The following is a 27,369-nucleotide window of genomic DNA, read 5'->3' as shown; positions in this document are numbered from 1 at the left end:
ACAGATACACAGCAAAGTACCGTCCTTCTTTCCTTTGAGGACAATGACTAGGTCTTAACTTTCCCATTTACCACCAGTAACATCACTTACCCTGATGCTATTTTTTTAAGACCTGTAGGATATGAATGTGGCCAGAGCCAGTTACAATCTTTGTTAATTCAGACTTTGAGGCCAATAGTCCTACTACGTATGACTGCCATTTTCTGTTGGTATTGTTGAAATTCCTGATATTAACTGTAATGAGAGAATGTTTCTCCCCTCTTATAGGCAATAGTTTGGGATGAGTACCTCACAGGACCATTTGGCCTGATTGCACAGTATTCACTACTGAAGGTAAATGAGCTATTTGGGTTTTGTTCAGGGATTGATAATTCTGTACTTTAGGGACCTCCTTGGCAGTCCAGCTATTAAGACTCTGCGCTTCCACTGCAGGGGGCGAGGGTTCGATCCCTGATCTGGGAACTAAGATCCCGAATGCCGCCATAAATTTAAAAATTAAATTAAATTAAATTAAAAAAATAATAATTCTGTACTTTAGTAATAATAATAAGTTTACATTTCCTCCTGAGTAGTTGGCTTGCAAGGCTGTTTGGTTTTTATCAACACCGATACCAATGCCTGGCTAACATTTTGTATACAGCAGTCCTTTGGCTGATGATTCTGTACTGATCCTAATGGCTAGCATTGTATTATGTGACTGTTACCTGGTGTCTTTGATAGTGCATCACGTGAGAGTCATTTAAATTCAGATACAGTAGCAGTGACTTCGTCCTGAAACCTTGTCCTTTACACAGCTGGCTTTGGGAAATCTAAATTTTGATAACAAAGTACTGATGTACATTTGACTGGGAGTGTTTATGATGTCTGAGTCTGGATACCATACGTAAATTTCAGGGGTTTTGTTAACCTTTCGTGTGTGTGTGTTTTCCTAGGAACATGAAGTGGAAAAAATGTTCACGCTTAAAGGAAGTCGTTTGCCAGCAGCTGATGTCAAGAATATTATTTTTGTTGTCAGACCCAGGCTAGAATTGATGGATATAATCGCTGAAAATGTGCTCAGGTATCTCTCAGAGCTCTTGTTTGGGCCAAAAGAAGTTAATCCTTCCCGTGGTTTTAATGTCCTGAGCTTCTCATTGTGAACCCCTTCTCTTGCCAGTACCTTGGAAAGCGGTCTTTTGGAAAAACTGGGACAGGCACGGAAGAATACAACGAAGAAAAGTGGGAAACTTGTGACATTGTTCAAACAGTTTGAGAGGGCGGTTATCATAAATCCCCATTCTTTCAGGACAGCTAAAAGTTTGGACGTGTATCAGTAGAAAGGACACTGATTTTAAAAACAAAAAAACAAAACACCTCTAATGGTTATACTGAATATAAGGTGCTTGAATTTCATAAGCAAAGTAAGAGCTGATTAAAATTTTATTTAGCATCCAGTCTAGAGAGAGGAAGTTCTCTCAGCCCAGTCTGTACTCTGTGGTATAATCGATTGATGTGGCCCCTAAAATCTTAAAAGCATATGGGCTATTTTGAGAAGTCCAGTGTCGAGGAGAGATAGGAGTCAAGAGTGATGTTTTGTTTTAATATGAGACGCTGTGGCTGCATTGGTTTGGTTAAAGAACAATTTGTTTTCAACAAGACACAGATATCCTGCTTCAATAAACCTGAGAGCTTTAATGCCCCCATAAATAGTTTAAGAGAAAGCTAGAAAATGCAGATACTGGCTATGAATCAACGCTTTCCTGTCAGGGAAAAAAAAAGGGAGAGAGAGAGCGAGAAAGCGACTGTTAACAGTTGGGTCTGAAAGTCAATGTTCATATGTTTATCTAGCCAGCATTTATTTAGTGCCTCCTGTGTGCCCGGCAGTTTGAATAAAGTAAGTGAAAGAGTCTGTGACTCTAAAGAGCTTGTAAGCTAACAAATGTTCCTTCTTTTGCAGTGAAGACAGACGTGGCCCAGCAAGAGATTTCCACATTTTGTTTGTGCCACGACGTAGCTTATTGTGTGAACAGCGGTTGAAGGATCTAGGTGTTTTGGGATCCTTTATTCATAGGGAGGAGTACAGCCTAGATCTCATTCCATTTGATGGGGATCTCTTATCCATGGAATCAGAGGGTGCATTCAAAGTAAGTTTGGCGTTTTCTTTTTTAACGTCAGGGTTTAATTTTTGCCAAATTTGTGAACAGGACGGTCATGTTAATCTCAGGTGTACAGCAGAGTGATTCAGTATTTTTGCAGATTATATTCCATTATAGGTTATTACAAGATAATTAGGTATAATTCCCTGTGCTATACAGTAAATCCTTGTTGCTTATCAATTTTATGTATTCTAGTTTGTATCTGTTGATCCCATACCCCTAATTTGTCCCTCCCCCCTTCCACTCCCCACCGGTAACCGCTAGTTTGTTTTCTATGTTTCTGTGCGTCAGTCTCTGTTTTGTGTATACATTCATTTGTATTATTTTTTTAGATTCCACATATGAGTGATGTTATGTAGTATTTGTCTTACTTCACTAAGCATAATATTCTCTAGGTCCATCCATGTTGCTGCAAATGGCAATATTTCATTCTTTTTAGTTTTTTAAGGAACCTCCATACTGTTTTCCAGTGGCTGCACCAATTTACATGCCCACCAACAGTGTAGGAGGGTTCCCTTTTCTCCACACCCTCTCCAGCATTTATTATTTGTAGACTATTTTTTTTAATTAATTTTTATTGGAGTATAGTTGCTTTACAATGTTGTGTTAGTTTCTGTTGTGTAGCAAGGTGAATCAGCTATACGTATACATATATCCCCTCTTTTGGGGATTTCCTTGTAGGTTCTCATTAGCTATCTATTTTATACATAGTGGTGTATATATGTCAGTCCCAATCTCCTAATTCATCCCACCCTCCCTCCCCCCGCCTTGGTATCCATATGTTTGTTCTCTACATCTGTGTCTCTGTTTCTGCTTTGCAAATAACTGATGGCCATTCTGACCAGTGTGAGGTGATACCTCATCACAGTTTTGATTTGCATTTCTCTAATAATTAACGATGTTGAGCATCTTTTCATGCGCCTATTGGCCATCTGTGTGTCTTCTTTGCAGAAATGTCTATTTAGACCTTCTGCCTATTTTTTGATTGAGTTGTTTGGTTTTTTGTTATGGAGTTGTAGGAGCTGTCTGTATATTTTGGGAATTAAGCCCACGTCGGTCGCATCATTTGCAAATATTTTCTCCTAGTCCATAGGTTGTCTTTTCGTTTTGTTTATGGTTTCCTTTGTTGTGCAAAAGCTTATAAGTTTGATTAGGTCCCATTTGTTTATTTTTGCTTTTATTTCTATTGCCTTGGGAGACCGACCTAAGAAAACATTGGTATAATTTATGTCAGAGAATGTTTTGCCTATGTTCTCTTCTAGGAGTTTTATGGTATCATATATTTAAGTCTTTAAGCATGGCACGTTTTTAGAATTGGGCATTTATCTTTTTGTTATAAGAGTTTTAAGAATTCTTAATATATTCTGGATGCAAGTCTCTTACCAGATATTTGATTTGCAAATATTTTCTCCCATTCTGTGGGCTCTTTTCACTTTTTGGTGAAAGGGATATCTCAATGCACCAAAGATTTTAACTTTGATGAAGTTCGATTTATCTTTTTTTCTCTTGTTGCTTATGCTTTTTGTGTCATATCTGATCTAAGGTCACAAATTTACTCCTATGTTTTCTTCAAAGAATTTTACAATTTTGGTCCTACATCTAGGTCTTTGATGGGTTTTGAGTTTATTTTTATCTGATGTGAGGTCGGGGTCCAACTTCCTTCTGCATGTGCAGATATGCACGTGGATATCCATGTGTTCCAGCACCATTTGCTGAAAGAGTATATTTTTCTCAGTTAATTGTCTTGGTACCCTTGTCGAAAATCAGTTGTCCCTAAATGTGTTTATTTCTGGTGTCTCAGCTCTACCCCATTGATCAGTATGTCTGTCCTTAATGCCAGTAACACACTGTCTTGATAAATGTAACTTTGTAGTAAGCTTTGAAATTTGGAGGTATGAGCCCTTCAAAGTAGTATATCACTTTTTTTCTTTCAGTTTGTGTTATTTTAGTCTTAATAAATCCTTCTCTACCTGAAGACATAGAAAATCTTGTATTTTCCTTTAAAAGTTTTAAAGTTTTGCTTTTCACGTTCAGGTCTTTAATTCAGCCTGAACCATGTGTTTGGAGTGTGTGGTGTGAAGTAGGGACTAATTTATTTTTATCTGTATTTTTCCATATGAGGCTTATTTTATTTTTTCCATATAGTGCCAGTTGTTCCAGCGCAATTTTTCCCCACTGATTATTTTCGGCGCGTGTTTGTTAGCGAATATGCATATCTTTGTTCCCCAGTTCTGGATGGTTTTTCCAAATGTAATTTTATATATTGGTTTTGTTTACAACTTTATTTTAAAGAATGCTTTCTCTCATAAGAATATTACTTTATGTTGAAAAAAGTAATTTGAAAATCTTTTGTAAACATAATCTGTGTACATGAAAATTTTCTTTGAGTAAGAAAGGGTACAGAATGAAAAGTAAGCCACTCTCCACCCAATTCTCAAAATGCCATACCTCCCAGAAGCAATCACTATTACTCGTTCTTTTTTAATTTGTTTTTGGAAGTGCTTTAGGCAGCTACAGCTCATAGTATATATGAGCTTTTATTCAAATGGTAGCATATCCTATATAACTTCGGTAACTTACGTTATTCTCTTAATAATATATCTTGGAGTCATTTTCTACCATCTATGAAAATACTTTTTTATTCTTAGCTGAAGCTGCATACTGTTCCATTGTTTGGATGTACAATGATTTATTAAGTCAGTCCCCTTTTGAAGGACATTTTGTTGTTTCTCATCTTATGCTTTTAGAGGCAGTGCTACAGTGAATTACCTCATGCATAGATCACTGTACACGTGGGCCCTGTATCTGTAGGCTTTTTTTTTTTTTTTTTTTTTTTTTGCGGTACGCAGGCCTCTCACTGCTGTGGCCTCTTCCGTTGCGGAGCACGGGCTCCAGACGCGCAGGCTCAGCGGCCATGGCTCACGGGCCCAGCTGCTCCGCGGCGTGTGGGATCTTCCTCGGCAGGAGGACTCTCAACCACTGCGCCACCAGGGAAGCCCTGTATCTGTCGGCTCTTTACCTGCCTTTGACATTTGTCTATTGACTTAGCTTATGGTAGTTTTTGCTACGCGTACTTTTTTAGTGTAATCATATTTATCTGTATTTCCTTCTTTGAGTTATGCATATGTGACGTTGATGCTGCTGGTCTGGAGACTAGAACTTTTGAGAACCACTGGTGTTGTGCAAAAAATTATTTGAAACTCTTTCTTCCCTAGTATGTTGTTACAGTGACCACTGCTTTCAAAGAGTGAACCTGAGGAAGAGCTCAGTGGAGCCACTGATGAATTTTATAACCAGGAGAGTTTCTTGGCTCTTCTTTTCAGCCATGTTCCCCACTGATTTGCTTACAGTGAATCTCTTCCATTGATGGTACAGATTTCCCGTCCCCCAACATTTTATATGAAAATTTTCAAATATACAGAAAAGTTGAAAGAATGGTACAGTGAACGCCCGTATACTCATCACCTAGGTTCTGAAATTAACATTTTGCTATATTTGCTTTATCACGTAGCTATAATGGTATACCCTCATGTAATCAATTCACATCCGTGTAATTAATGTGAATTGGTAGCAGCTGAGGAAAACCTGTCCTGGCATGACAAAACCTGTCCAGAGGAGAGATTTCCTGTTTATTTAACCGCTGGTTTGCAAAAAAGAACAGAATTCTTTTCTGCTGAGAATTTGAAGCCCTTGGTTTATATATGTTCACTTAAGATTCTATTTTAGAAGTCAGAGATTTCGCCTGGATAATAAAGCTGAGAGTTCTACCTAATGTTAAATTCAAGCCCGATTTCTGATAGAGTTGAGGTCCTTTTACTTATTTATGTGATTTTAAACAGTGAGCATAATTTAGCTTTTCGTGGCATCAGGAGGCACGTGTAGATCTCTCTGTGCTTTGGGGCTGTGATTATGACCGTATTGCACTGCACAAAACGTGGGAATTAGAGTTCAGCTCATTGAACTCTAATGCTCAGTCACAGGGCTTAAACTATTGGGACCTTCATATGTATATATAGAAATCAGTATACATAAAATCTACCTACCTCCTTTGTAAAAACTGCACGGTAGGGCTTCCCTGGTGGCTCAGTGGTTGAGAGTCCGCCTGCCGATGCAGGGGACACGGGTTCGTGCCCCGGTCCGGGAAGATCCCACATGCCACGGAGCGGCTGGGCCCGTGAGCCATGGCCGCTGAGCCTGCGCGTCCGGAGCATGCGCTCCTCAACGGGAGAGGCCACAACAGTGAGAGGCCTGCGTACCGCAAAAAAAAACAAAAACAAAAACAAAAAAACTGCAAGGTAGCGGACGGTAGAGGCCTCCCTTCTGAGGCGGCGGTGCGGGCGCTACCCACTGGGGCTCTGCTCCCCCGCACGAGCCCGCGCATCCTTCCCGTCGAGGTCCCCGCGTGGCGCGACCAGGCCCGGTGGCACGGATGTTTCCATGCAGGCGATTTTGACAGCAGTCATCATACCAAGCTATTATGAAATGTGATGTCAGTCTGGAGGACGGATAATATATAAGCCAGTTCTTGACACGCTGTCTACATGGAAACATCTGAGACCATCAGTCCACTTCACTTTGCCATTGAACATGATCCCTATAAGCATATAATACATAATTGTTGAAATGTAACTAAAATGTGGAAAACATGTATATCTTCTTCTGGCTCAAGGAATATTATTATAAAAGAGTTAAAAACTGTGGCCTTTCATTTATACAAATGGAATATTGTATTGACTTCTCTCAAGTAGTAGGGTAAGGGAAGAAAAATAAAGTTTTCTCCAGCCCGTGCCCTAGTCACAGTACCATATTTTTTTCTCCTTAAGACTTTCAAAGCAAAGTTTAAAGGACCTGCATGATTGAATGAGTTTATGTTGTCCATTTAATAATTTTAGAATGTAAAATTTTCCTTAAAAGGTCTTACTTCTTATATGGTGTGCTAGACTGGCTGGTGTTATGTGAGTGAAGCACTGTAATTTTAGTTAAAATCAAAACTGCCTACCCTTTTTTTTCCCCAACCTGAAGTAAGAATTGCCTACAATTAAGTCAGGAAAACAAACACATTCCAAGTAGTTACAAGTACACCTGTTTAAAATTCATTTTCATTGGTTTGATAAGCATAGAAAAACAAAACAAAACAAACAACAAACAAAAAAACTGCCAGGTATTCTATCGTGTAGGCATGTGGGACTTTGGGGTCAAAAAATATGTGAATTTGAATGTTAATGGGTATTAGCATTTGTCCCTCCAAAAATGCCCTCATGGCTTGAAATACCAGGTGATTCCACAAGCACAGAATACAGGGATATTAGTACAAATAATCATCCCACCACCAGTTATAATAGAGCAAAAAATTCAAGATTAATATGTCATCAACTCTTAAATTTTTTTAAAAAGAATTACAAAAAGAATGTCTATAGTAATACAACTTTTTAAGTTTAAAAAAATGAATACGATTTTGAGAGATATTCCCTAATTTTTTTTTCTTAAATTTTTAGCTTAACTCTGCTCTGATAGGGAGTTTTAGGTAATTTTTCAAGAAAGTATGTCTTCAGACATTCTTGAGTTGGACATGTCTTATGCAGTGAAATGTTAAAATCATCAGACTTGGAAGAGCCGCCAAGCACTCTCCCCAGGCTCTTTCCAGGCACAGCCCTCCTTCCTCCCTGGGTGGAGCACGAGTCCCACCCTCGTGTGCTTAAGGCCTCCAGTGTGCCCTCCCTCCTGGCTTTGGAAGCTAGAAGCACGTTGGGAGGGTCGGTGAGGGGTGTCTGGTACAGTGTTCCATTTTGACTTATGAGTGGATGATTGTAAAAAAAAAATAGTAATCCAAACAAGTTCTAATAATAAAAGCTAATATTTGTTAAGGACTTACTATATGTTTCAGGTACTGGGATGAAATGTTTTACATGCAATTACCTCATTTAATCCATATACTATGTTGAATATACTCCCTTCTGCAGACCATAAATAAGGCACAGAGAGGTTACCTAAGTGGCCGAGGGCACCAGTTGGGAAGTGACACAGCCGAGGTTCAGATCAAGACAACCAGAGTCGAGAACCTGTGCTCTTACCCATGTCAGAACTGCTAGAGTCTCTCTTCTCACTTCCTAGCTGGTTGTGTGTATATTTTTTGGTCCCTTTTTCTATGCAGAAAAGTATAATTTTGTCTACTTTACAAAATATACCCTGTATATTTTATAAGGTAAAATATATCTTCTGAAAATGAGATCACTCTCTAAAGATTCTTCAGCTGCCCCTTTCTCATTTCTCAAGATGTTATGGCCTTCACTTGCTGTCAGTACATATGAAATTGGCGTCATGTTTGTAAAAACTGCCAGGTATTCTGTTGTGAGGTCATCTGGGACTTTGGGGGGTCAAAGAATATGTGCGCTTATGTGGCCCTCCCACGGTGTCCTCCTAGCCTTTACACTCACAACGGTGAATGAGAAAGCCCAGTCCCTGTGTCAGTCTTTCTTAATCAGTAGCTTATTCAAGAGCTGATGAACTAAGAGGAGTGCCTTCCAGAAGGCTCTGCCACGGGAGAATTGCTGCCATAGCTGCCCCCGACGGCAGAGCTGTTGGCCTCCTGGCCTGGGCTGGACTCGAGTCTGCAGCTTCCTGGCAAAGTGGGGAATTAGTGGAAACAGTCTTACCCAGTGGCTGTGTAGTCCCAGCGCCTGACAGAGGTGGGTGCCTCATGCACCCAGATGACCATGACCGTAACCGGCCCTTCCTCCCCGCAGGAGTGCTACCTGGAGAGCGACCAGACCAGCCTGTACCACGCAGCCAAGGGGCTCATGACCCTGCAAGCTCTGTACGGGACGATCCCCCAGATCTTTGGGAAAGGAGAGTGCGCCCGGGTGAGAAACGGCAGGTGCTTCTGGTGGTGGAGGAAGGGTCCCCTGGTCCCCAGGAAGGGAAGGAGTGGGAATCTGTTTACAAATACAGTCAATCCTTTTTATTTGGCAATTCACCTATTTACTGAAATTTATTTGTAGCCCCCAAATCAGTATTCACAGTGTTTTGTGGACATGCTCAGAGCGGCAGTAATTTGAGTTGTCCAGTATGCATGTTCCCAGCTGAGGTCACTCAGAGCAGCCCTGTGCCTTCAGCTCATACCATAAACAAGTGTCCTTTTTGCCGCTATATAATGCCATGCGCTGCTCAGTGCCACTTTTTTTTTTTTTTTTGCATTTTTGTGCTCTTTTTGATGGTGATTTTGCTGTTTAAAATGGCCCCCAAAGGTGGTGCAGAAGCACTGTCTAGCGCTCAGAGCGCAGGGAGGCTGTGATGGGCCTTAGGGAGAAATCTCATGTTAGATGAGCTTCGTTCAGGCCTGAGTGATGGCGTTAGAGAATCAACGTCATATATTTAATGTGTCTTTAAACAGAAACACACATAAGACAAGGTTATATATTGATCAGATGACAAAAATGTTATAACCAGAGGTTCGCGGCACCCTAACCCCGATTGCCCCTCGGGGCAGTGGTTCGGTATTTGCTGGTTCAGTATTCACAGCAACTTTATAGAACAGAGCTACTGTGAATAACAGAAGTAGACTCTCTGAACTAGGCCCCGTTGAGAAATAGCTGCTACCACTGGCTAAAGTGTAAGTGTTGGAACAGGCAGCCAACAGCGAATGCTTTTCTGTAGCTGCTTATTTCTTATCCATCTCACTCTTCCACCGTTTTTCTCCTTTTTTCACTTTTTTGATTCTTTCCATTTTTAGCCAAATTTTTTAATCTGCTTATTCCCAGGAGGGTCCCACCTGATCCCATGTTTTGTTTCCAGCAAGTGGCCAATATGATGATCAGGATGAAGAGAGAGTTTACAGGGAGCCAGAACTCAATATTCCCTGTTTTTGATAATCTCTTGTTGCTCGATCGGAATGTGGATTTGTTAACGCCTCTTGCCACTCAGCTTACGTATGAAGGACTCATTGATGAAATTTATGGTATTCAGAACAGTGAGTAAAGTAACACCTACTTTTACTAATAGGTAATCTGATAAAAATATCCAAAAGGCCGTTTTTTTAGAAGGTGCTTCCTTTTCAAGTAAATCAGAGAATATTTGAAAAAAATAAAAATGCTGACTTTAGACCTGCAGACGCTAGGATTAGACAACATCTGAGGGACTTCCCCAGCGGTCCAGTGGTTAAGACTTCACTCTTCCAATGCAGGGGGCATGGGTTCAATCCCTGGTCAGGAAACTAAGATCTTGCATGCCGCACGGTGTGGCTAAAAAAAAAAAAAAAAAAAAAAATTAAACGACATCTGAGCAAACTACCATTGTCCGTCACACAAGGGCTGGCTGATGTTTACTACACAGGACTGTGCTTGCCCGCTGTGAGCGGAGGCCAAGGGCTAAATAAACAGATGGCTCTGCAGTTGGAGAACATAGATGCCGTGGCAGGCAGTTGTTCAGGAAAGCCTCTGGAAGAGGTGGCCTTGGTACTGGGTTTGGAAAAAGGGATAGAGTTTGGGGGGGTTGCTGGCGAGGGGCAGGTGGCATAATACCTGCAGGGAACCATGGGACGACCAGCTTGCTGAGGCAGAGAGCACAGCTGAGACATTCTGGGGAAAAGGCTGATACGGGAGGTTGGGACACTCAACGGAAGATTTGAAGGCCTGCTAGAGTTTAGGCCTGACAAACTGTTGGGGTCAGAGGTCACAAATGTTTTATTTGGTTTTGGTCCACATGATGTTTGTCTGTTTGTTTCTGTCAGCATTTAAAATTGGAGAGAATTTTTAATAATAATCCTGATGGATGCCATGTCTTTTTTTGTTTTGTTTGTTTTGTTTTTGTTTTTGCGGTACACGGGCCCCTCACTGTTGTGGCCTCTCCCGTTGCGGAGCACAGGCTCCAGATGCGCAGGCTCAGCGTCCATGGCTCACGGGCCCAGCCGCTCCGCGGCATGTGGGATCTTCCCGGACCGGGGCATGAACCCGTGTCCCCTGCATCGGCAGGCGGACTCTCAACCACTGTGCCACCAGGGAAGCCCTGCCATGTCTTTTTTTAAATTTAATTTTATTTTTTTGGCCATGCCACACGGCTTGTGGGATCTTAGCTGCAGGGATCAAACCCAGGCCCTCGGAAATGAAAGCACGGAGCCCTAACCAGTGGACCGCCAGGAAATTCCCATATATGCCATGTCTTTAAAAACATCTGAAGCTCTGGCGACCCCGAGGTCACATTCCCACATTGCAGCTGGTGCCCAGCGGAGATCCCACTTTAGACATGCCCCTGTCTCCAGTTTACGACAGGTCCCACCACTCCCTCTGTCCCATCCAGGCCCCCTTCTCTGGTTTCCATCAGCCCCTGACCTCTATTGCCATCCTGAATTACATCACAGGGAGCCAAGGAACAGCCTAGAAGGAGAAAACACAGAGACAGAAAACAGAGTAGTGGTGGCCAGGACTCGAAGAGGTTGGGGAGTGACTGCTTATTGGGTGTGGGGTTTCCTTTTGGGATAAAAAGGTTCTGGAACTAGGTACTAGCTGTGGTTGAACAAAGTTGTGTATGTACTAAATGCTACTGCACTGTTCACTGTAAAATGGTTAAAATGGTAAATTTTATGTTATGCGTATTTTAACCATAAGGATGGATAGATAGCCGAGGGAATGGGTGAAGACACAGCCATGAAGAGGGGTTTCCACAAAACAAAGAGTCTTTAGTGATAAAGTTGTAAAAAGTCTTATTTTTAAATTATTTGTTCCAAAAGATGACATCTTAAATACTTTTTAAAACTCCATTTCATTGACAGAGGAGTTCTGTGCTGGATAGTAGGTGGGAGTCAAAGAAACGAGGTAGCAGGGCTGTTGGAAAAAAAAAAAAAAAAACCAGAAGGAAACAAGGGTGCCTCTCCTCTCATGGTCCCAGAGAGTGAAACACCCAGGAGACCATTAAAGGGAGCTAGAGTTTAGAGCAGGGAGATGACCTGTGAGGCAGCCTCAGGGGGCTCTGTCTAAGACAGGTGAGAGGTAGGAGGGGATTCTCCAAGAAGAGAAGGAATATGTATAAATTCCCAGTTTCTATGCAGCAAGTTTTTTCCATAATATGAGTCAAATATCAGTTAAGGGAAAATTGGAAAAATAAAGAAGGAAAACATAGATCTCCCATTATCCCTGAAGCCCTACCCCCCAAACCTTGGGACAGCCAATGTTAATATTTTGGTGTATTTCCTTATAGTCTTTTTCTATGCAGAGTTTATTTTAGTTAACAAAAAATAAATAGCATCAGCTTGTCCAAATTATTCTGAACCTCTTTTTTTGTCGTTTTTTTTTCACCTCGTGGCTTGCGGGGTTCCCCAACCAGGGATTGAACCCTGGCCCTCGGCAGTGAAAGCATGGAGTCCTAACCACTTGGACCGCCAGGGGATTCCCTGAATCTCTTTTTTGATTTGGTATAATATGAGCATTTTCTCAGCATATGCATAATTTTAACAGCTTAATTAAAATCCATAATATATATTATACCATGATTTGTATAATCCTTCCCCTAATGTTGGGCATTTTAGGTTGTTTGGGGGTTTTTTATGGTTATAAAAACATCTGTATACAAAAAACTTTTTCATATAGCATATTACTTTCTTTCGCTACATCCTCTGATGCGGGATTTTGGGGTCAAAGGTGTTAACGTTATAAGGCCCTTGATTCATATTGCCAAGCTTCTTAGAGTTAAACCGGTTTATAGGCAACTCATAAGGGCGTGTGGGGTGTTCCCGGAAATGGTGACTAAGTTGGTTTGGGAGGAACAGAGATGGGAGAAGAGGGTTAAGGCTACTTACTGGAGGGACTGGATGCTGTGCTGAGGAATTTGGGAGCTTGTTCTAGAGCAGGGTGGACAACTTCTGTAAAGAGCCAGATAGCAAATATTTTAGGTTCATGCAGTGCCTCTGTGGAATCTCACTTCTTCTTTATAATGTGAAAGCAGCCCCAAATGAGGCATAATGAAGAGGCATGGCTTTGTGCCAATAAAACTTTATTTATAAAAACAGGAAGTGGGCTTTCAAACTATTTTTGACAACAACCTATAGTAAGAGATATATTTTATATCATGACCTAGTACATGCACACATATGTGTGTGTGAAACTGAAGCAACATTTTATTTAAAAGAAAAACCACCCTACTTCATGTGATGCACTATGGTATTTAATGTTTTGTTTGTTTATAATGCTAATTGCAACCCACCAACTTGATTTCATGATCTACTAATAGGACATGACTTACAGTTTGAAAAATGCCGGAAGATAATGGGGAGAGCCTTGTAATTTTTTTTAAGTGAAAAAGTAACCTGATCCCTGAATAAGTTCAGGAACTGGTCATTGCTGCAGGGCTTCAGATAGGTGCCCCCAAAGAAAAGTGGAACCATGATATGAATATTAAAGAGTCACTACATTCTGTACTTTGATCGTGGAAAAATCAAAACCTCAGTGCTATACTCCAGTTTTTTCTAAAGCCGGCTTCCATCCTCTCCTAAGTTGGAAGATTCTGTTTTGTGCCTGAGCACTTGACTGGTTCTTCCATTAAATGCACGCAGAGCCTTGTTCCCTTCCACTGTTGTCAGGTTACGTGAAATTACCTCCGGAGAAATTTGCACCTAAGAAACAGGGCGATGGTGGTAAGGACCTTCCCACGGAAGCAAAGAAGCTTCAGCTGAATTCTGCGGAGGAGCTGTATGCTGAGATCCGAGATAAAAACTTCAATGCAGTGGGCTCCGTGCTTAGCAAGAAAGCAAAGGTGATCTCTGCAGCGTTTGAGGTGAGACGGTTTGGTTGTCATCCTGATTCTGGCTAGACTGCCCACCCCATGAAGGAAGGAAGAGCTGCCAGAAGTGCAGCCACTAAGCAGAGCTGCAGTTCTCATCCTAAGAAGCTGCGGACTCAGCCATTGGAGGACCCAAGATCTTCTTTTTAAACTGCTTCACAGGCCCATGAGAAAAGGTGTTAAGTTTTTCTCCTTTTGGGGGAGAAAGTGGTAGTGTTTGCAGTTTACAAGCTTTCACCATAAATATTTGTTTTACCTTCCTTTTAATTATTTCCTATCTCACTTAAGAGGAGGGCAGCTGTAAAAAAAAAAAAAAAGAGAGAGAGGAAGCCAGCTGTACTGTAAATAAAATATCCTCTGTAATAGAACTTGCAATTTGGGCCAAAAGCTCCCAGTTTAGCCAACATGCAGGAGAACCCTGCAGATGCGGTAGGTGATAATAAGAGTGAAATCCCAGCAGCCCAGAGCTTTTAAATTGGCGGCTTCATTATCACCTTCCTGCCTCCTCTTGTCCCACCACTGATTTATTCTTGGTTAAAGCTCATTTTTGAAACATGCGAATTCAGTAAGATATTGAACTCTGTGTATTTAATCTTTGGAAACATAAATTGGGAGAAATTTTGAAGGCTGATTTTTTTTTACTGAGTGTGTATTCCAGGTTTCATCTTTCTTAGGAATTGTGTTTGCTAATTGATTTTCTTCAAATTTCTGGTTACTTTTGGCTTAAATTACTAAATTTTGCAAAAAAAAAAATTTCTCATCACCCAGGAAGGTTCTCTTTATTCGTGGACAGTATTCAAGATTGAGTTCAGCAGTAAGAATGGATTTTTTTCTATTATGGAGGAAATGTTTTGCCATTTATGTTCCCCTCTTAACATGTCTTTGTTTTAATTTTTTTACTCAGAAATGTTTGTGGACAACCTAGTACTGTCCCCCACAAATACTAATCACAATATGATCTGATGCCTGGAAAGAAAAAACATTAGGCATTTGCTCCCTTAAAAAGTACTAATGTGGGCTTCCCTGGTGGCGCAGTGGTTGAGAGTCCGCCTGCCGATGCAGGGGACGTGGGTTCGTGCTCTGGTCCAACAAGATCCCACATGCCGCGGAGCGGCTGGGCCTGTGAGCCATGGCCGCTGAGCCTGCGCGTCCAGAGCCTGTGCTCCGCAACAGGAGAGGCCATGACAGTGAGAGGCCTGCGTACCGCGAAAAAAAAAAAAAAAAAGTACTAATGCAGTGAACGGGAACAACGAGCCTATCTTTGGTGTTTTTCTGGGTCATGTTGGAGGTGGGTTTGGCCTGATTTATTTGTATTCTGTTCTTTCTCATTAGTATAAATTAAATGTCCTCTAAGCAATACAAAGAACAGAGCACTTAAAATATTTTCCCCGCTCAACGGTTCTGCTGTTTTCCGTGTTTCAGGAGAGGCACCACGCCAAGACCGTTGGGGAGATCAAGCAGTTCGTTTCGCAACTGCCCCACATGCAGGCAGCAAGGGGCTCCCTCGCAAACCACACCTCGATTGCAGAGCTAATCAAAGATGTAACTAGTGAGTATCCTTGGGAATGATCGTGCTCACCTGGGGCTGACTTGCATGCACCATGACTGACACCGTGATCACTGGCACCACAGTACTCCCTTGGGAAGGTCAGCTCTGTTTTAACACTGTATGTTATTCTCAGCGTTAAGTATTCGAATGTTTATAGTCAAAAATGTTCCCTTTGTGGTTAACTCAGTTTTTTTCATTGTTAAAATCACGTAATCATATGATAAAATATTTGGAATGTCAAAAAGAGAAAAAAATTCTTCCCATAACATGAGGCGGTTAATTTTTTCAGTCTGGTTTTTTTCCTGTTGTTAAGGATTACTTAATTAGAGCAGCATCATGTTTCTGTTTTAGTTCTTGTTTTTCTCTTGAAGACTCTCTGCAGAATTGGTAGAGAGCATATGTTAAGTATTTTGAAAGGGCTTGGAAGATGTGTTTACTCATTAAAACACAGGCTGTAAAAGCTGAGTTGGAGATTGTTCCATGCCCTGTTTTATAAAGTATACTTTGAATCTTATATAAAAGTGTTGGAAAATCAGTCCATTGTTTTCATATTAATAGAAGTGGAAATCAAGTGAAACTGGGTTGGATCTGATGATGCAAGTAAAATGCTCTTTCAAAATTAGCTTTCATTGATACTGAGAAAAAATTCTTGAGTCCTTATTAGCGTCCTAAGGATAGCAAAGGGGTGCAGTGGTCGACTGTTTCTAGATGTCATTTAGGAGCTCAGGGTTGAAGGGGCTTCCATGTTTCTTAGAAGATTCTTTTCAGGTGACGATTTGAACTTTTTGCTTTCTTTTGTGTGTGTCTTGTTTCTTAATCATGCTCTGTGTATAAAAGGGTTAACATTAATTTCTTAGTTACAAATTTGCTAATTCCATTTTAGCTTCTGAAGACTTCTTTGATAAATTAACAGTGGAGCAGGAGTTTATGTCTGGAATAGACACTGATAAGGTATGTGTACAATAAAACTGTTCTAACAAATAATTGATACCTTATCAAACGTAAGATTATAGCTAGAAAAGCAATTGCTTTGATTCCCATGCCTTGTCTACATTTTTTTTTTTTTTAAGATGTTGGGGGGCGTTTTCCTGGTGGCGCAGTGGTCGAGAATCTGCCTGCCAATGCAGGGGACACGGCATGAGCTACTGAGCCTGCACGTCTGGAGCCTGTGCTCCGCAACGAGAGAGGCCGCGATAGTGAGAGGCCCGCGCACCGCGGTGAAGAGTGGCCCCCGCTCGCCGCCACTAGAGAAAGCCCTCGCATAGAAACGAAGACCCAACCCAGCCAAAAATAGATAAATAAATAAATTTATAAGATGTTGGGGGTAGGAGTTTATTAATTAATTAATTTATTTTGGTTCACGGGCCTAGTTGCTCCACGGCATGTGGGATCCTCCCAGACCAGGGCTCGAACCCGTGTCTCCTGCATTAGCAGGCAGATTCTCGACCACTGCGCCACCAGGGAAGCCCCTTGTCTACATATTTTGAAGAGCAAATACAAAATGTGAAAACAGGGATTTTATCAAGTATCATATATTTAACATTATCCTATGCAAGGCACTTCCTGCAGTGCACGGAGAGGTGAGACCCAGCCCCTAAAATCAAAGACCTTTAAGGACTATAACAGATAAATGAATAGATTTGCTTTCTGAGAGGATTGATCATATAATTTCCCTTAAATATTCACTTCTATTACTAAATTTAAAATTATTCGATTTATGAAAATTCCCATCTTCTAAAAAGATTCCTGTCACTTTATGCTGATAAATTGTTGCTGTTATGGTCACACACCCGGGACATGCAGCAGCCTCTCCCGAGGTTGTCCGTGGAGACAGGTGAGTCCAGACAGGCTGCTGGATTGCCTGCGTGTGCCCTCACTGCCCTGCACTCCCCATCGCTGGTGTGTCTCCATGGTGACGGGGATGCGTGTAGCAGGGGCAGAGGAGCTACTTCGGAGGGGGCTTAGGGACAGTGAAAAAAAGAATGAACCGTTCTCCCACTCATCTCCTTTTTTTTTTTTTCATGTTTTGTTTTATGTTGGAGTCGAGTTGATGAACAATGTTGTGTTAGCTTCAGGCGCACAGCAAAGTGATCCAGATATGTACATACATACATATACACACACATATATAGGAATAGATTATGGTATCTTTTCAAATTCTCTTCCCATCCAGGTCACCACACAATATTTGACTTTGAAAAATAATAGTAAATATCAAGTTCTTTAGGTCCCCAAACCAGATGCTGGTACCGGTATATATTTTGTTTCCAGGTCAACAGTTACATTGAGGATTGTATTGCCCAAAAGCATCCGCTGATCAAGGTGTTAAGACTAGTTTGCCTCCAATCCGTGTGCAATAGTGGACTCAAACAAAAAGTTTTGGATTATTACAAAAGAGAAATCCTGCAGGTCAGTATAGTTTTAAATTACTAATTTGCCAGGGGAGAAAACAAAACATCTTTTTAAAAAAATACTTCCCAAAGCTGCTATTTTGGTATAGTGTTTCCACTATCTTTTAAATTTTTTAGTACATGGAGGGATTGTCCTTGGTATTCATTGTTTACTGTGTTTGCATAATAATAGCAATAGCTAATGTTTAGTGAGCTTTCACTATGTGCCAGGCTCAACTGGAAGAGCTTTATGTGTATTCGTTTGTTTAATCCTTACAACAGCGCTGAGTTGTATACTCTTACCATCCCCATTTTATGGATGAGAAAACTAAGGCACAGAGTAGTGCTATAACTTGCCCAAGGTCACCAGCTAGTATGTGGCAGAGCCAGGGATAAAACCCAGGCAGCCAGGGTCTAGTGCTCTTGTTTTTAACCCAACTATTCGATGGAGAAAGGGAACTTTCTGCCAACTCACTTAAATCAAGCCTGTTACTTTATAATAAGGAAAAGCCCACCATTGTTTTTAAAATTCTCCCTTCTGTTTAAAAATGTTTCAGGCACTATTTATTTGCTATTGCTAGTCACAGTTAAGTATCTTAGCGTTAAAACTAAATACTCATTCAGGTTGGGTTTTGGGGGGTTTTTGTTTGTTTGTTTTTTTGCCTTTTAAAAAGTTACACAAATGACACGTGCATTCTCATCATATAACGTTCAAACAAAGCAGAAGTACGTGGTGCAAACCATGACCCTCCCCCGCCTCCCCCCATTTCCCTCCCTGGAAGGGACCAATGTCAGCAGTTTGGTTTGTGTGCTTCCAGATTCCTGTCTTTGCATCTATGTACAAAGAATGTTTATATACACAGACCATGGGGCGAGACCAGCTGGATCCACGTCCCAGCTCTGTTACTCATTAACTGTGTGACCTTGGGCAAGTTATTTAAACTTCTCTATAAAATGGAGATAATAGTGGCTACCTCATGGGGTTATAATAAGAATGACTGAGTTAACGTATGTAAAGCACTTAGAACACACCAGTGCCCCCCGCCATAGAAAGTATTATATAAGTGTTAGCTATTATTATTACTTACTGTATCTTTTTTAACAAAAATAAAATCCTACTATACGTAATAGTCTTCTTATATTTTTTTGTCTTTAAGAATAAATCCAGAAGGTCTTTCTTATCAAGATGTATAGATCTGCCTCTTTCTTTTTTTAGTAGCTAATTATATCCCATATAAAAATATACTGTAACTTATTTGATCCTCACTTAAGTTGGGTCCATAAATTCTGACTTTAAAGTAAAAAAATTTACATAATTCTTTGAGTGATCCAGTGAGCTGGATTTGCTGTAATGGCAAGCAGTTTTAGGGCAGGCTTCATCCCTGCCCTGCACCTATGCCCATGGATGGTCATTGCCTGGACTTCAGTAACATGCCCCAGAGTACAAACCAGTGGATTTGTTGCAAGTGCTCTTTTTTTTTAATTGAAGTAGAGTTGATTTACAATGTCATACCAATCTCTGCTGTACAGCACAGCGACTCAGTTATACACATAGAGACATGCTTTTCTTTCATATTCTTTTCCATGATGGTTTATCACAGGATATTGAATATAGTTCCCTGTGCTCTACAGTAGGGCCTTGTTGTTTATCCATCCTATATATAATAGTTTACATCTGCTAACCCCACACTCCCAGTCCTTCCCTCCTCACCCCCCTTTCCCCTTGGCAACCACAAGTCTGTTCTCTATGTCTGTGACTCTGTTTCTGTTTTGTAGATGGGTTCATCTGTGCCATATTTTAGATTCCACATGTATGTGATATCACATGGTATTTGTCTTTCTCTTTCTGACTTACTTCACTTGGTATGATAATCTCTAGTTGCATCCATGTTGCTGCAAATGGCATTATTTCATTCTTTCTTATGGCTGAGTAATACTCCATTGTATATGTACCAGATCTTCTTTATCCTTTCATCTGTCGATGGACATTTAGGTTGTTTCCATGTTTTAGCTATTGTAAATAGAGCTGCTATGAACATAGGGATGCATGTATTTTTTGAATTATAGTTTTGTCTGGATATATGCCCAGAAGTGGGATTGTTGGATCATATGGCAACTCTATTTTTAGTTTTCTGAGGAACCTCCATACAGATTTCCATAGTGGCTGCACCAACTTACATTCCCACCAACCGTGTAGGAGGGTTCCCTTTTCTCCACACCTCCTCCAGCATTTGTTATTTGTAGACTTTTTAATGATGGCCATTCTGACCAGTGTGACGTGGTACCTCGTTGTGGTTTTGACTTGCATTTCTCTAATAATTAGTGATGTTGAGCAGCTTTTCATGTGCCTACTGGCCATGTGTACGTGGAAGTGCTCTTTTTTGAAAGTCGCAGAAACCGTTTTCCTGATTCGACTTCTCTTGCAGACGTACGGCTATGAGCACATATTGACCTTATACAACCTAGAGAAGGCTGGCCTGCTGAAACCACAGACAGGGGGCAGAAATACTTACCCAACCGTCCGGAAAACGTTACGCCTCTGGATGGATGATGTAAACGAGCAAGTAAGACGCTCCTGCTCTTCACCTCATTTGAGTTCCCAGTTAACAGGTTATTGCAACGACATACGCTACTTGATCTCCGCATCCACCTTGTTTTCTAACGACAGTTTTCTAATGCTTTGGAGAAAGTCGTGCATTCGTGTGGATCCCAGCAGGAAGCATAGGGTGCTCTGGCACTGGGTAGTTTGAGGGAGTTTCATAAAGACGGGGTGGACCAGAGAGAGGCAATGCAGTGGGGAACCCTCCCCAGCCGAGGCCTGAGGGCAGGGGAAGGGGGCTGTTCCAGAACTGGGAGAGAAGAGCTGTGTGGCCAGGCCGTCTGACAAGCCGAGGGACACAACCAACCTCTGGCAGCACCACAGAGGGGAAGTCAGGGCAACAACTCATGCTGCCGTCCTCTCTCCAGTTTCCAGCTGGTGCAGAGCCCACGGGGCCGCCTCTGGGGCACAGAGCACCAGGGAGAAATGCGGGAGGGTCAGGCAAAGATCCAGTACAGAGAAAGCAAACGGTGAGAAGCAAGGCTCCTCCCACTTCCAACCTCAGTTTCCTCTCAGAGGCGAGCACTGTAACCAGTTTGTAATCTATCCTTCCAGAAAGATTCTGTGTACAGACAAACATTTTTACATAAATGGTGCATATTCTATACCACTGGTCTCCAAAGTAGGGTGCGCTTTGCTTTATGTTTATTGTTTACTCCAATCTTTGTAAGTTTCATTTTTCTTATTTTCTTTTTTGGTTTTTCATAAGGGACTTTATTAGGCTGCGTCTTGCCGCAAAAGCTGACAGTCTCCTGCCTCAGTAGCAAAATTGGATTGTTTTTGTCCAGTGGGAACATAGATACTCTTAATTCCTGGGTTGTACAGCGTAAGTCGTAGATTAGTTCAGCTCTTCACAACGCTGACCTCTTTCCCCACCCCACCCACCACTTAACACTGTATCTTGAAGAGCCTTCTGTGATCTCCTCATTCTTTTAAGTTCTTTTTAATTGCTACATAGGGACTTCCCTGGTGGTCCAGTGGTTAGGACTCTGAGCTTCCACTGCACGGGGCCTGGGTTCGATCCCTGGTCGGGGAACTAAGATCCCTCAGGCTGAGTGCCAAGGCCAAGAATAAAATTATTATTATTATTTTTTTGCGGTACGCGGGCCTCTCACTGTTGTGGCCTCTCCCATTGCGGAGCACAGGCTCTGGACGCGCAGGCTCAGCGGCCATGGCTCACGGGCCTAGCTGCTCCGCGGCATGTGGGATCTTCCCAGACCGGGGCACGAACCGGCGTCCTCTGCATCGGCAGGCAGACTCTCAACCACTGCACCACCAGGGAAGCCCTAAAATAATTTTTTTAATTAATTGCTACCTAGTGGTTTTTCAGATACATCTTATTTTATGATTTATCAGATTTCTACTGATAGAAATTCAGGTCGTTTGCAGTCCTTTGCTAGTTCGCGCAGTGTTGCAGTTAATATCTTTGTGCTTTGGTCTTTTGTCCTCTAGAGTACAAGTCCCTCTGTGGGATAAGTGCCTGAAAGTGGAATTGCCGTGTTCAAGGGTTATATTCTCGGCTAGGGAGTTCCACTTTACCGTCCAAGAAGTTTCTTGCCAAACCAAGTAACAATTTTTCATCTTCAGTACCTATAGATGCTTTGAGTGGCTGTTGAAGATTTGAGTCAAAAGTGAACCTTTTGAGCCCAGCAGGGGTGGATTGGAGCAGGATATTTCAATATTGGAGCAGGCTATTTCAGGGGTTTGTGTTTCTGCCTTCAAAGCCAAATCAAGTAATTTTGGGTTACCCCACAAGCCACAGTTAGGCGGCTATACGTCTCTCTCTCGCCCTCTCTACAGGCCTTTTTTCCTTTAATTATTTAACAGAATCCCACGGACATATCGTATGTGTACAGTGGTTATGCCCCTCTCAGTGTGCGCCTGGCCCAGCTGCTTTCCCGGCCCGGCTGGCGGAGTATTGAGGAAGTTCTGCGCATCCTCCCAGGGCCCCACTTTGAGGAACGGCAGCCGTTGCCCACAGGGCTACAAAAGAAACGTAAGTCCACGGCCCGTATCCACAGATGGTTATGTAGTGTTAGTGTGCTTTTCATGTATTATGCAATTGCTTTGTAAAATACATTTGTAAAGTACTTAGGAGTCAGAGTCCGATATACATACCTCTTTTGTTAGTTGTGAATTATATTGTAAGCGCTAGAACCCATTACTCCCTCAGGAGAAGCCGCTTTCAACCTCTGAACTGAGGATCTCAGAAGTTAGAAAAAACATTGAGATCAAAGTCATGGTCCTGAGTTTCAAATGAATTGTCTGTACCAAGACATATATGACTACTTTTCCTTAGGAATGGTGTAATTTTTTTAAGAGGTGGGGAGAGAAGCATCAATAATAATTCTGTAAGCATCAATAAACATTCTGAAATGTTTATATCTTAGGTCAACCGGGAGAAAACCGCGTCACTCTGATATTTTTCCTCGGGGGTGTAACCTTTGCTGAAATTGCTGCCCTGCGATTTCTCTCCCAGCTGGAAGATGGAGGCACAGAATATGTCATCGCCACCACTAAGCTAATAAACGGGGCCAGCTGGATAGAGTCGCTAATGGAAAAACCTTTCTAGGGCGTTCAAAGGAGACTTACCGGTGAACTGCAGAATAAACGGCTCCTTTGAAGAAGTTGCTGGAAGGAAGTACAACCCCATGGAGGAATAATATGAGAATACAGAATTTACTTTGGGGTCAGCTTCTTAAATTATGCTGTTTTCTCCTTTCTGCTTGTCTTTTGTGTTCCTAATTTCTTAAAGAAAGAAGAATGGAAGAGAATCAGCCAGGGTAAAAGACAAACAGTTTTTAATGTTCTGAGCTCAGGATCTTCATTAGAGACCTCTGGAAATATATTAAGGATGGTGGGGTGGATAATCTATACAGCCACACAGATGGGTCCAGTTCTTAAGAAAGCAGGGACCAAGCAGGTAAAAATGAAAATAAAAGTGGAAGGTCCGACCCCTAATAAATAGTGCTGAATTTCTTAAAGGTGCATCATGCCTAGGGCAGTGGCTGAGTGTTGGGGGCCTAGGGCTAGTATTATCACTGAGTTGAGATTTCTTTTTCCTGCAGAACATGGCACATTACATTCAGTGTCACCAGTCTCTACCTTATCCGGTCATTAAGGCAAGTTGTGTTCCTTCTGTTTTTGATTCCTCTGCTTCTAAAAAGCAAGAGGTTTGGAAGAGCTGCTTTCCCCAGAACAGGTTTATGATCTGCCTGATCCACTAAGTCAACTAAGTCGGTATGGATCCCATACTTATCAAGGGCTTTTTACATTGAGTAACATAATAATTAGGGAGCAGCTTCCTGAGAATGTAACCATTCAAAGACGCGTTCTTAGTGCACGTGTTATTAACTCTAAGACAATTTCAATGGTAGATGCCTCCAGTTTTCTTCCCTGCCCACCGTGGACTGCACCATCCATCCAGTCCCACTGTGAGCGGTGGCAGCTTGGCTTCTCCAGCATCTGGCAGCTCCCCTCCCTGGTAAGTGCCACACGTGCTTCCCCAGCAGCCTGCGGACACACCTATTCGGCCTCGGGCATTTATTTTGCTAGAAAACACCCAGCCCTGTTTCAGTCCGTGGTCCGGTGACTTCACCCCCCTCTGGTGCAGCTTGTCAATGATCTTGGAGTCCAGCTGCTACCCTTCCTACAGGAGACTGCTAGACTGCAGGACAGAGGAGCTTGGGTGCTGGTGGCGAAGTTGGAAGTCTCCCTCCCGCTCTATCCCAGCGTCTGGAGGAGTTAAGGCCAAGAAGGGGACCAAATTGACGGTTTCACAGCCCTTGCCTGAGTCTCCAGCCAAATTAGCTGATCCCCGTCTTTGCTGGGGGCCAAAGTCAGTGTCCTTCCCCAGGTGTCATTTCTACTGTTAATTAGTACCCGTACATGTTTTCCTCACTTTCTTTCGCTAGTGGACGTCTCTTAGCACACTGCATGTTATGAGTGAAGGAGAAATTCTGTACTTTTAAAAAATCTCCTTAATGTAAGAATGAGGGGTAGAAGAGGGAATATTTAAAAGATTAGCTACTCGAGGATTTAACTTGGCTTTGACATTCAGTATTTGGAAAGGTCTTAAAATGATTCCTGTTTTAGGAATCCTTTTTCAGCTACTTGTTATCCCATGGAGATTAGTTTATACCTTCCTGCCCCAGCGGTTGTGAGTCTCAGCTGCTTTAGAGAATGAAATCCACCTTGTCTGTAAGTGTTTTCGGCTCATGGGATTCAATTTAAGTCCAGTCAAGTTTCCTTGGCTGGGGTTTTGTCCTGTGAACAGGTACTCAGTTGTGTCTCGTGTGTCTGCATTCACTGGTGACTCTATACTTGCTTGCTCCGAGCATAGTTAGGTCAGCTCCTAAAAATGCATTCAGCAGAAGACTTCAAAACATCAATTGCTTCATTTGTATGCAAATAGAAAGTGGTGGATAATTATATATTATACGCCTTTGTGTAAGTTCATTTAATACTTGAAGCAGTCTTTGTCTCAAAGGAGTGTGCCCTTACTGAGAAAAAGGGTATGTGAATGGTACGTTTATTCTTGGAGAGGGTGGATTGTTTACATCATGTCTGGACTTTTGTCTAGTTGGGTAGACGGTTCTACACCAGCAGTCCCACCAAAAAGAAGTCTACATTGACAAAGAAGTCTACATAGACACTATTTTGTGTCATACTGTACACTTTTGAATTTTAGCCAACAGAGAAATAAGTATTTGAACTGTAGCTTAACGGTGGAGCAAGAGACTAATGGTTAAAAGAAGGAGGATTAAAAACAGCACATTTAATTCTTGAGGAGAACTGGGAAGGGGGGATCTCCATGCGATAGGCCACTGCAGCTCTGCCCTCACGGCAAGGATTACGATTAATCCGACATGGAGTCTGTCTCTTGTTCTCAGTTGTATGTTAAAGACTGGCCTGTCACCAGGAGGAAGTGTTTGTATTCAGCAGAGCTGAACTCAAGAAGAAATACTTCTTTAAGAAAAACACCACCAGAACAAACAGAGTATCTAAAGCAGCCAGGAAGAGGGGCTGTAATCAAGATGGCAAGGCAGAGAAATACCGACATCACATAGACTATGAATTATGAACAGACTGTGAATTATACTCTAGAGCCTGGTGTATTATATTCAATCATACGGTTTAACGATGACATACTGTAGAAAATAGAGGATGCCGTTTTGTCATCCAGCAGTCAAAGGCAGTAATGTAAAATTTCTCAGATTCTCTTCTAAATGAATGCATATGAACTTCAAGCTACATGACGTTTCTCAGCTCCAGTTACTCCGTTGCTGTAAAATACCCCCAAACTGGGTGGTGACTAGAGTCTGCAAAGGCTGGAACACATAACTGACTTGAGATATCCATTTGAAGGTTGTGAGAGTTAAAGGGGAACAGACTCAGGCCTATTTTAATAGCCTTTTTCATGTTACTTTGGTGTGGGATGAGGGTATAAATCTCAGCTGTACTTTCTTTCCTGTGACTCGGCAGGACACAGAGCCCTCCAGATGACCAGCTCTCTGGGGTTGCAATTACTACTCACTGGCTTCCTGCGCAGCTTGATAATGTTCTGCTCCTGTTTCAGCCCGGCTGCGGCGGGGCAATGATTTGATAATAAGAGATCCTGATCAAATTAGAGAGCCATTTGCTTCTGGACGAGGATGTTAATAAAAGGGTTGATGTCCACACTGCCTGCTTTTTTTTAAGGGTCAAAACATATTCTTACTACAAACTACTACAAAAAGCAGAAGAATCAGAAGCAGCATAAAGTTTGTGCTTTCGTTTCCCTTCATTGTTACATCTGGGAAAGGGTCTCTTCTTTATTGGCTGAAATCCTGACTGGTTCTTTTTGCCTTACATTTGGAGGAGTTGAAATTGGAAGTGGGCACATTGGGAAGGTGACTGTATAATGAGTCTCTAACCTGCTAAACTCTGTGAATTAGAATCAAGCACTTGGGAGCTCTTGGTTCTCTGAGCTGGTTCTGTCTCTCTCACACACACACACACACAAATGCTCGAACTTGCATATGTTTTAAGACAACAGCTTTTGCTTTAGCTGGGCAGTCATGAGTGTTGTATGTACAGTGGTTCTTCTTGTCTGAGACTCCAGAGTAGGATGGGACTGCTCTCAGTGGGAGTTTGTTAGGATTTGGACTGTATCCCACCTGCAGTGTTTAGAAAAGCCAGACAAGAGGGCCATGAAATCCCCCCTAGTGTACCACTTGCCCAGCCCATCTAAGTCAGGAGCTTTGCAGGCAAGTTCAGAGCTCTGTGGGCCGTGGTGGTGACATAGGCAGAGGACGGGCAGAGTTGCCAGCGCCCCGCCTGGTCTGGGATCGCCTGTGCGCAGCTCCGTGAGAGCTCAGGGACCACGTGAAGATTGTGATTGGTCTCTAGACCACACCTAGTTGGTGAGTGCAGCTGCTGCCTGAAAATCCCTCAGCTCTGCTGACATCGCTGGAGTGCACGCAAGCCTACCTTTGGACACCAGACCAGAGAGCGACCGTGGAGCTGCTGCGGTGGACGAGTCGTGGAAACTTTCCTGAGTGAGTGAAATGGGGAGAAAGGGAAGCTGGTGGTTGGCACTGAGGAGCGTTGCTGGGCAGGGCAGCAGTGGAGGTAAAGAACTGGTTTGTGATTGTTACCATATGATTCCATCTGTGGTGGAAGGTAGAGTGCTGGAGCAGATGCCAAGAGCACGATGGGGAAGGAGATTAGCCCAGAATCAAATTCATACCCACCTCTTGGCACCCCTGCTATCCTGGCTGGCCAGAAGGGCAAGCATGCCTGGCCACAAAGCAGGGATCCTCAGACTCTTGTGTACTAATGAGCCTTGGGGCCAGAGGAATTGCGGAGGGGCTGCAGCGAGGGTCTGCTGCTTTCCCCCTACTCAAAAGGCTTTCTTCTCTTCCCCTCCCAAGTAGCGCTGACAGCCGG

The 27,369-nt window shown here is 42.3% G+C and overlaps 1 protein-coding gene across 5 annotated transcripts in view; it reads left to right on the top strand.

Annotated features, from left to right (window-relative positions):
* The window catches only part of VPS33A (VPS33A core subunit of CORVET and HOPS complexes), a 28,515-nt gene extending 2,397 nt beyond the window's left edge, over window positions 1–26,118 (top strand). The window contains exons 2-14 of one of the 5 annotated variants that reach the window (XR_003793849.1): window positions 268–333; window positions 933–1,060; window positions 1,937–2,123; window positions 8,879–8,995; window positions 9,927–10,101; window positions 13,702–13,895; window positions 15,324–15,450; window positions 16,334–16,401; window positions 17,722–17,859; window positions 20,267–20,404; window positions 22,267–22,435; window positions 22,830–23,128; window positions 23,508–26,118. Coding sequence is in view for 2 of the 5 variants with exons in the window: in XM_029224670.1 (XP_029080503.1) it covers window positions 268–333; window positions 933–1,060; window positions 1,937–2,123; window positions 8,879–9,009; window positions 9,893–10,101; window positions 13,702–13,895; window positions 15,324–15,450; window positions 16,334–16,401; window positions 17,722–17,859; window positions 20,267–20,404; window positions 22,267–22,435; window positions 22,830–23,011 (1,737 nt within the window). In the remaining 3 variants the exon portion in view is untranslated. Of the gene's footprint in view, window positions 1–267; window positions 334–932; window positions 1,061–1,936; window positions 2,124–8,878; window positions 9,010–9,892; window positions 10,102–13,701; window positions 13,896–15,323; window positions 15,451–16,333; window positions 16,402–17,721; window positions 17,860–20,266; window positions 20,405–22,266; window positions 22,436–22,829 lie in introns of all 5 variants that reach the window. The other 4 variants (XR_003793847.1, XR_003793845.1, XM_029224653.1 and 1 more) reach the window with 4 other exon arrangements.
* Window positions 26,119–27,369: the final 1,251 nt, after the last annotated feature.

Source organism: Monodon monoceros, unplaced genomic scaffold (genome assembly GCF_005190385.1).
Source record: "Monodon monoceros isolate NGI ecotype Baffin Bay Population unplaced genomic scaffold, NGI_Narwhal_1 Super_Scaffold_1, whole genome shotgun sequence".
Classification (NCBI taxonomy): Eukaryota; Metazoa; Chordata; class Mammalia; order Artiodactyla; family Monodontidae; genus Monodon; species Monodon monoceros.
Note: the sequence above shows the minus strand (reverse complement) of the source record. Positions and strands in the feature narration are given on the sequence as shown.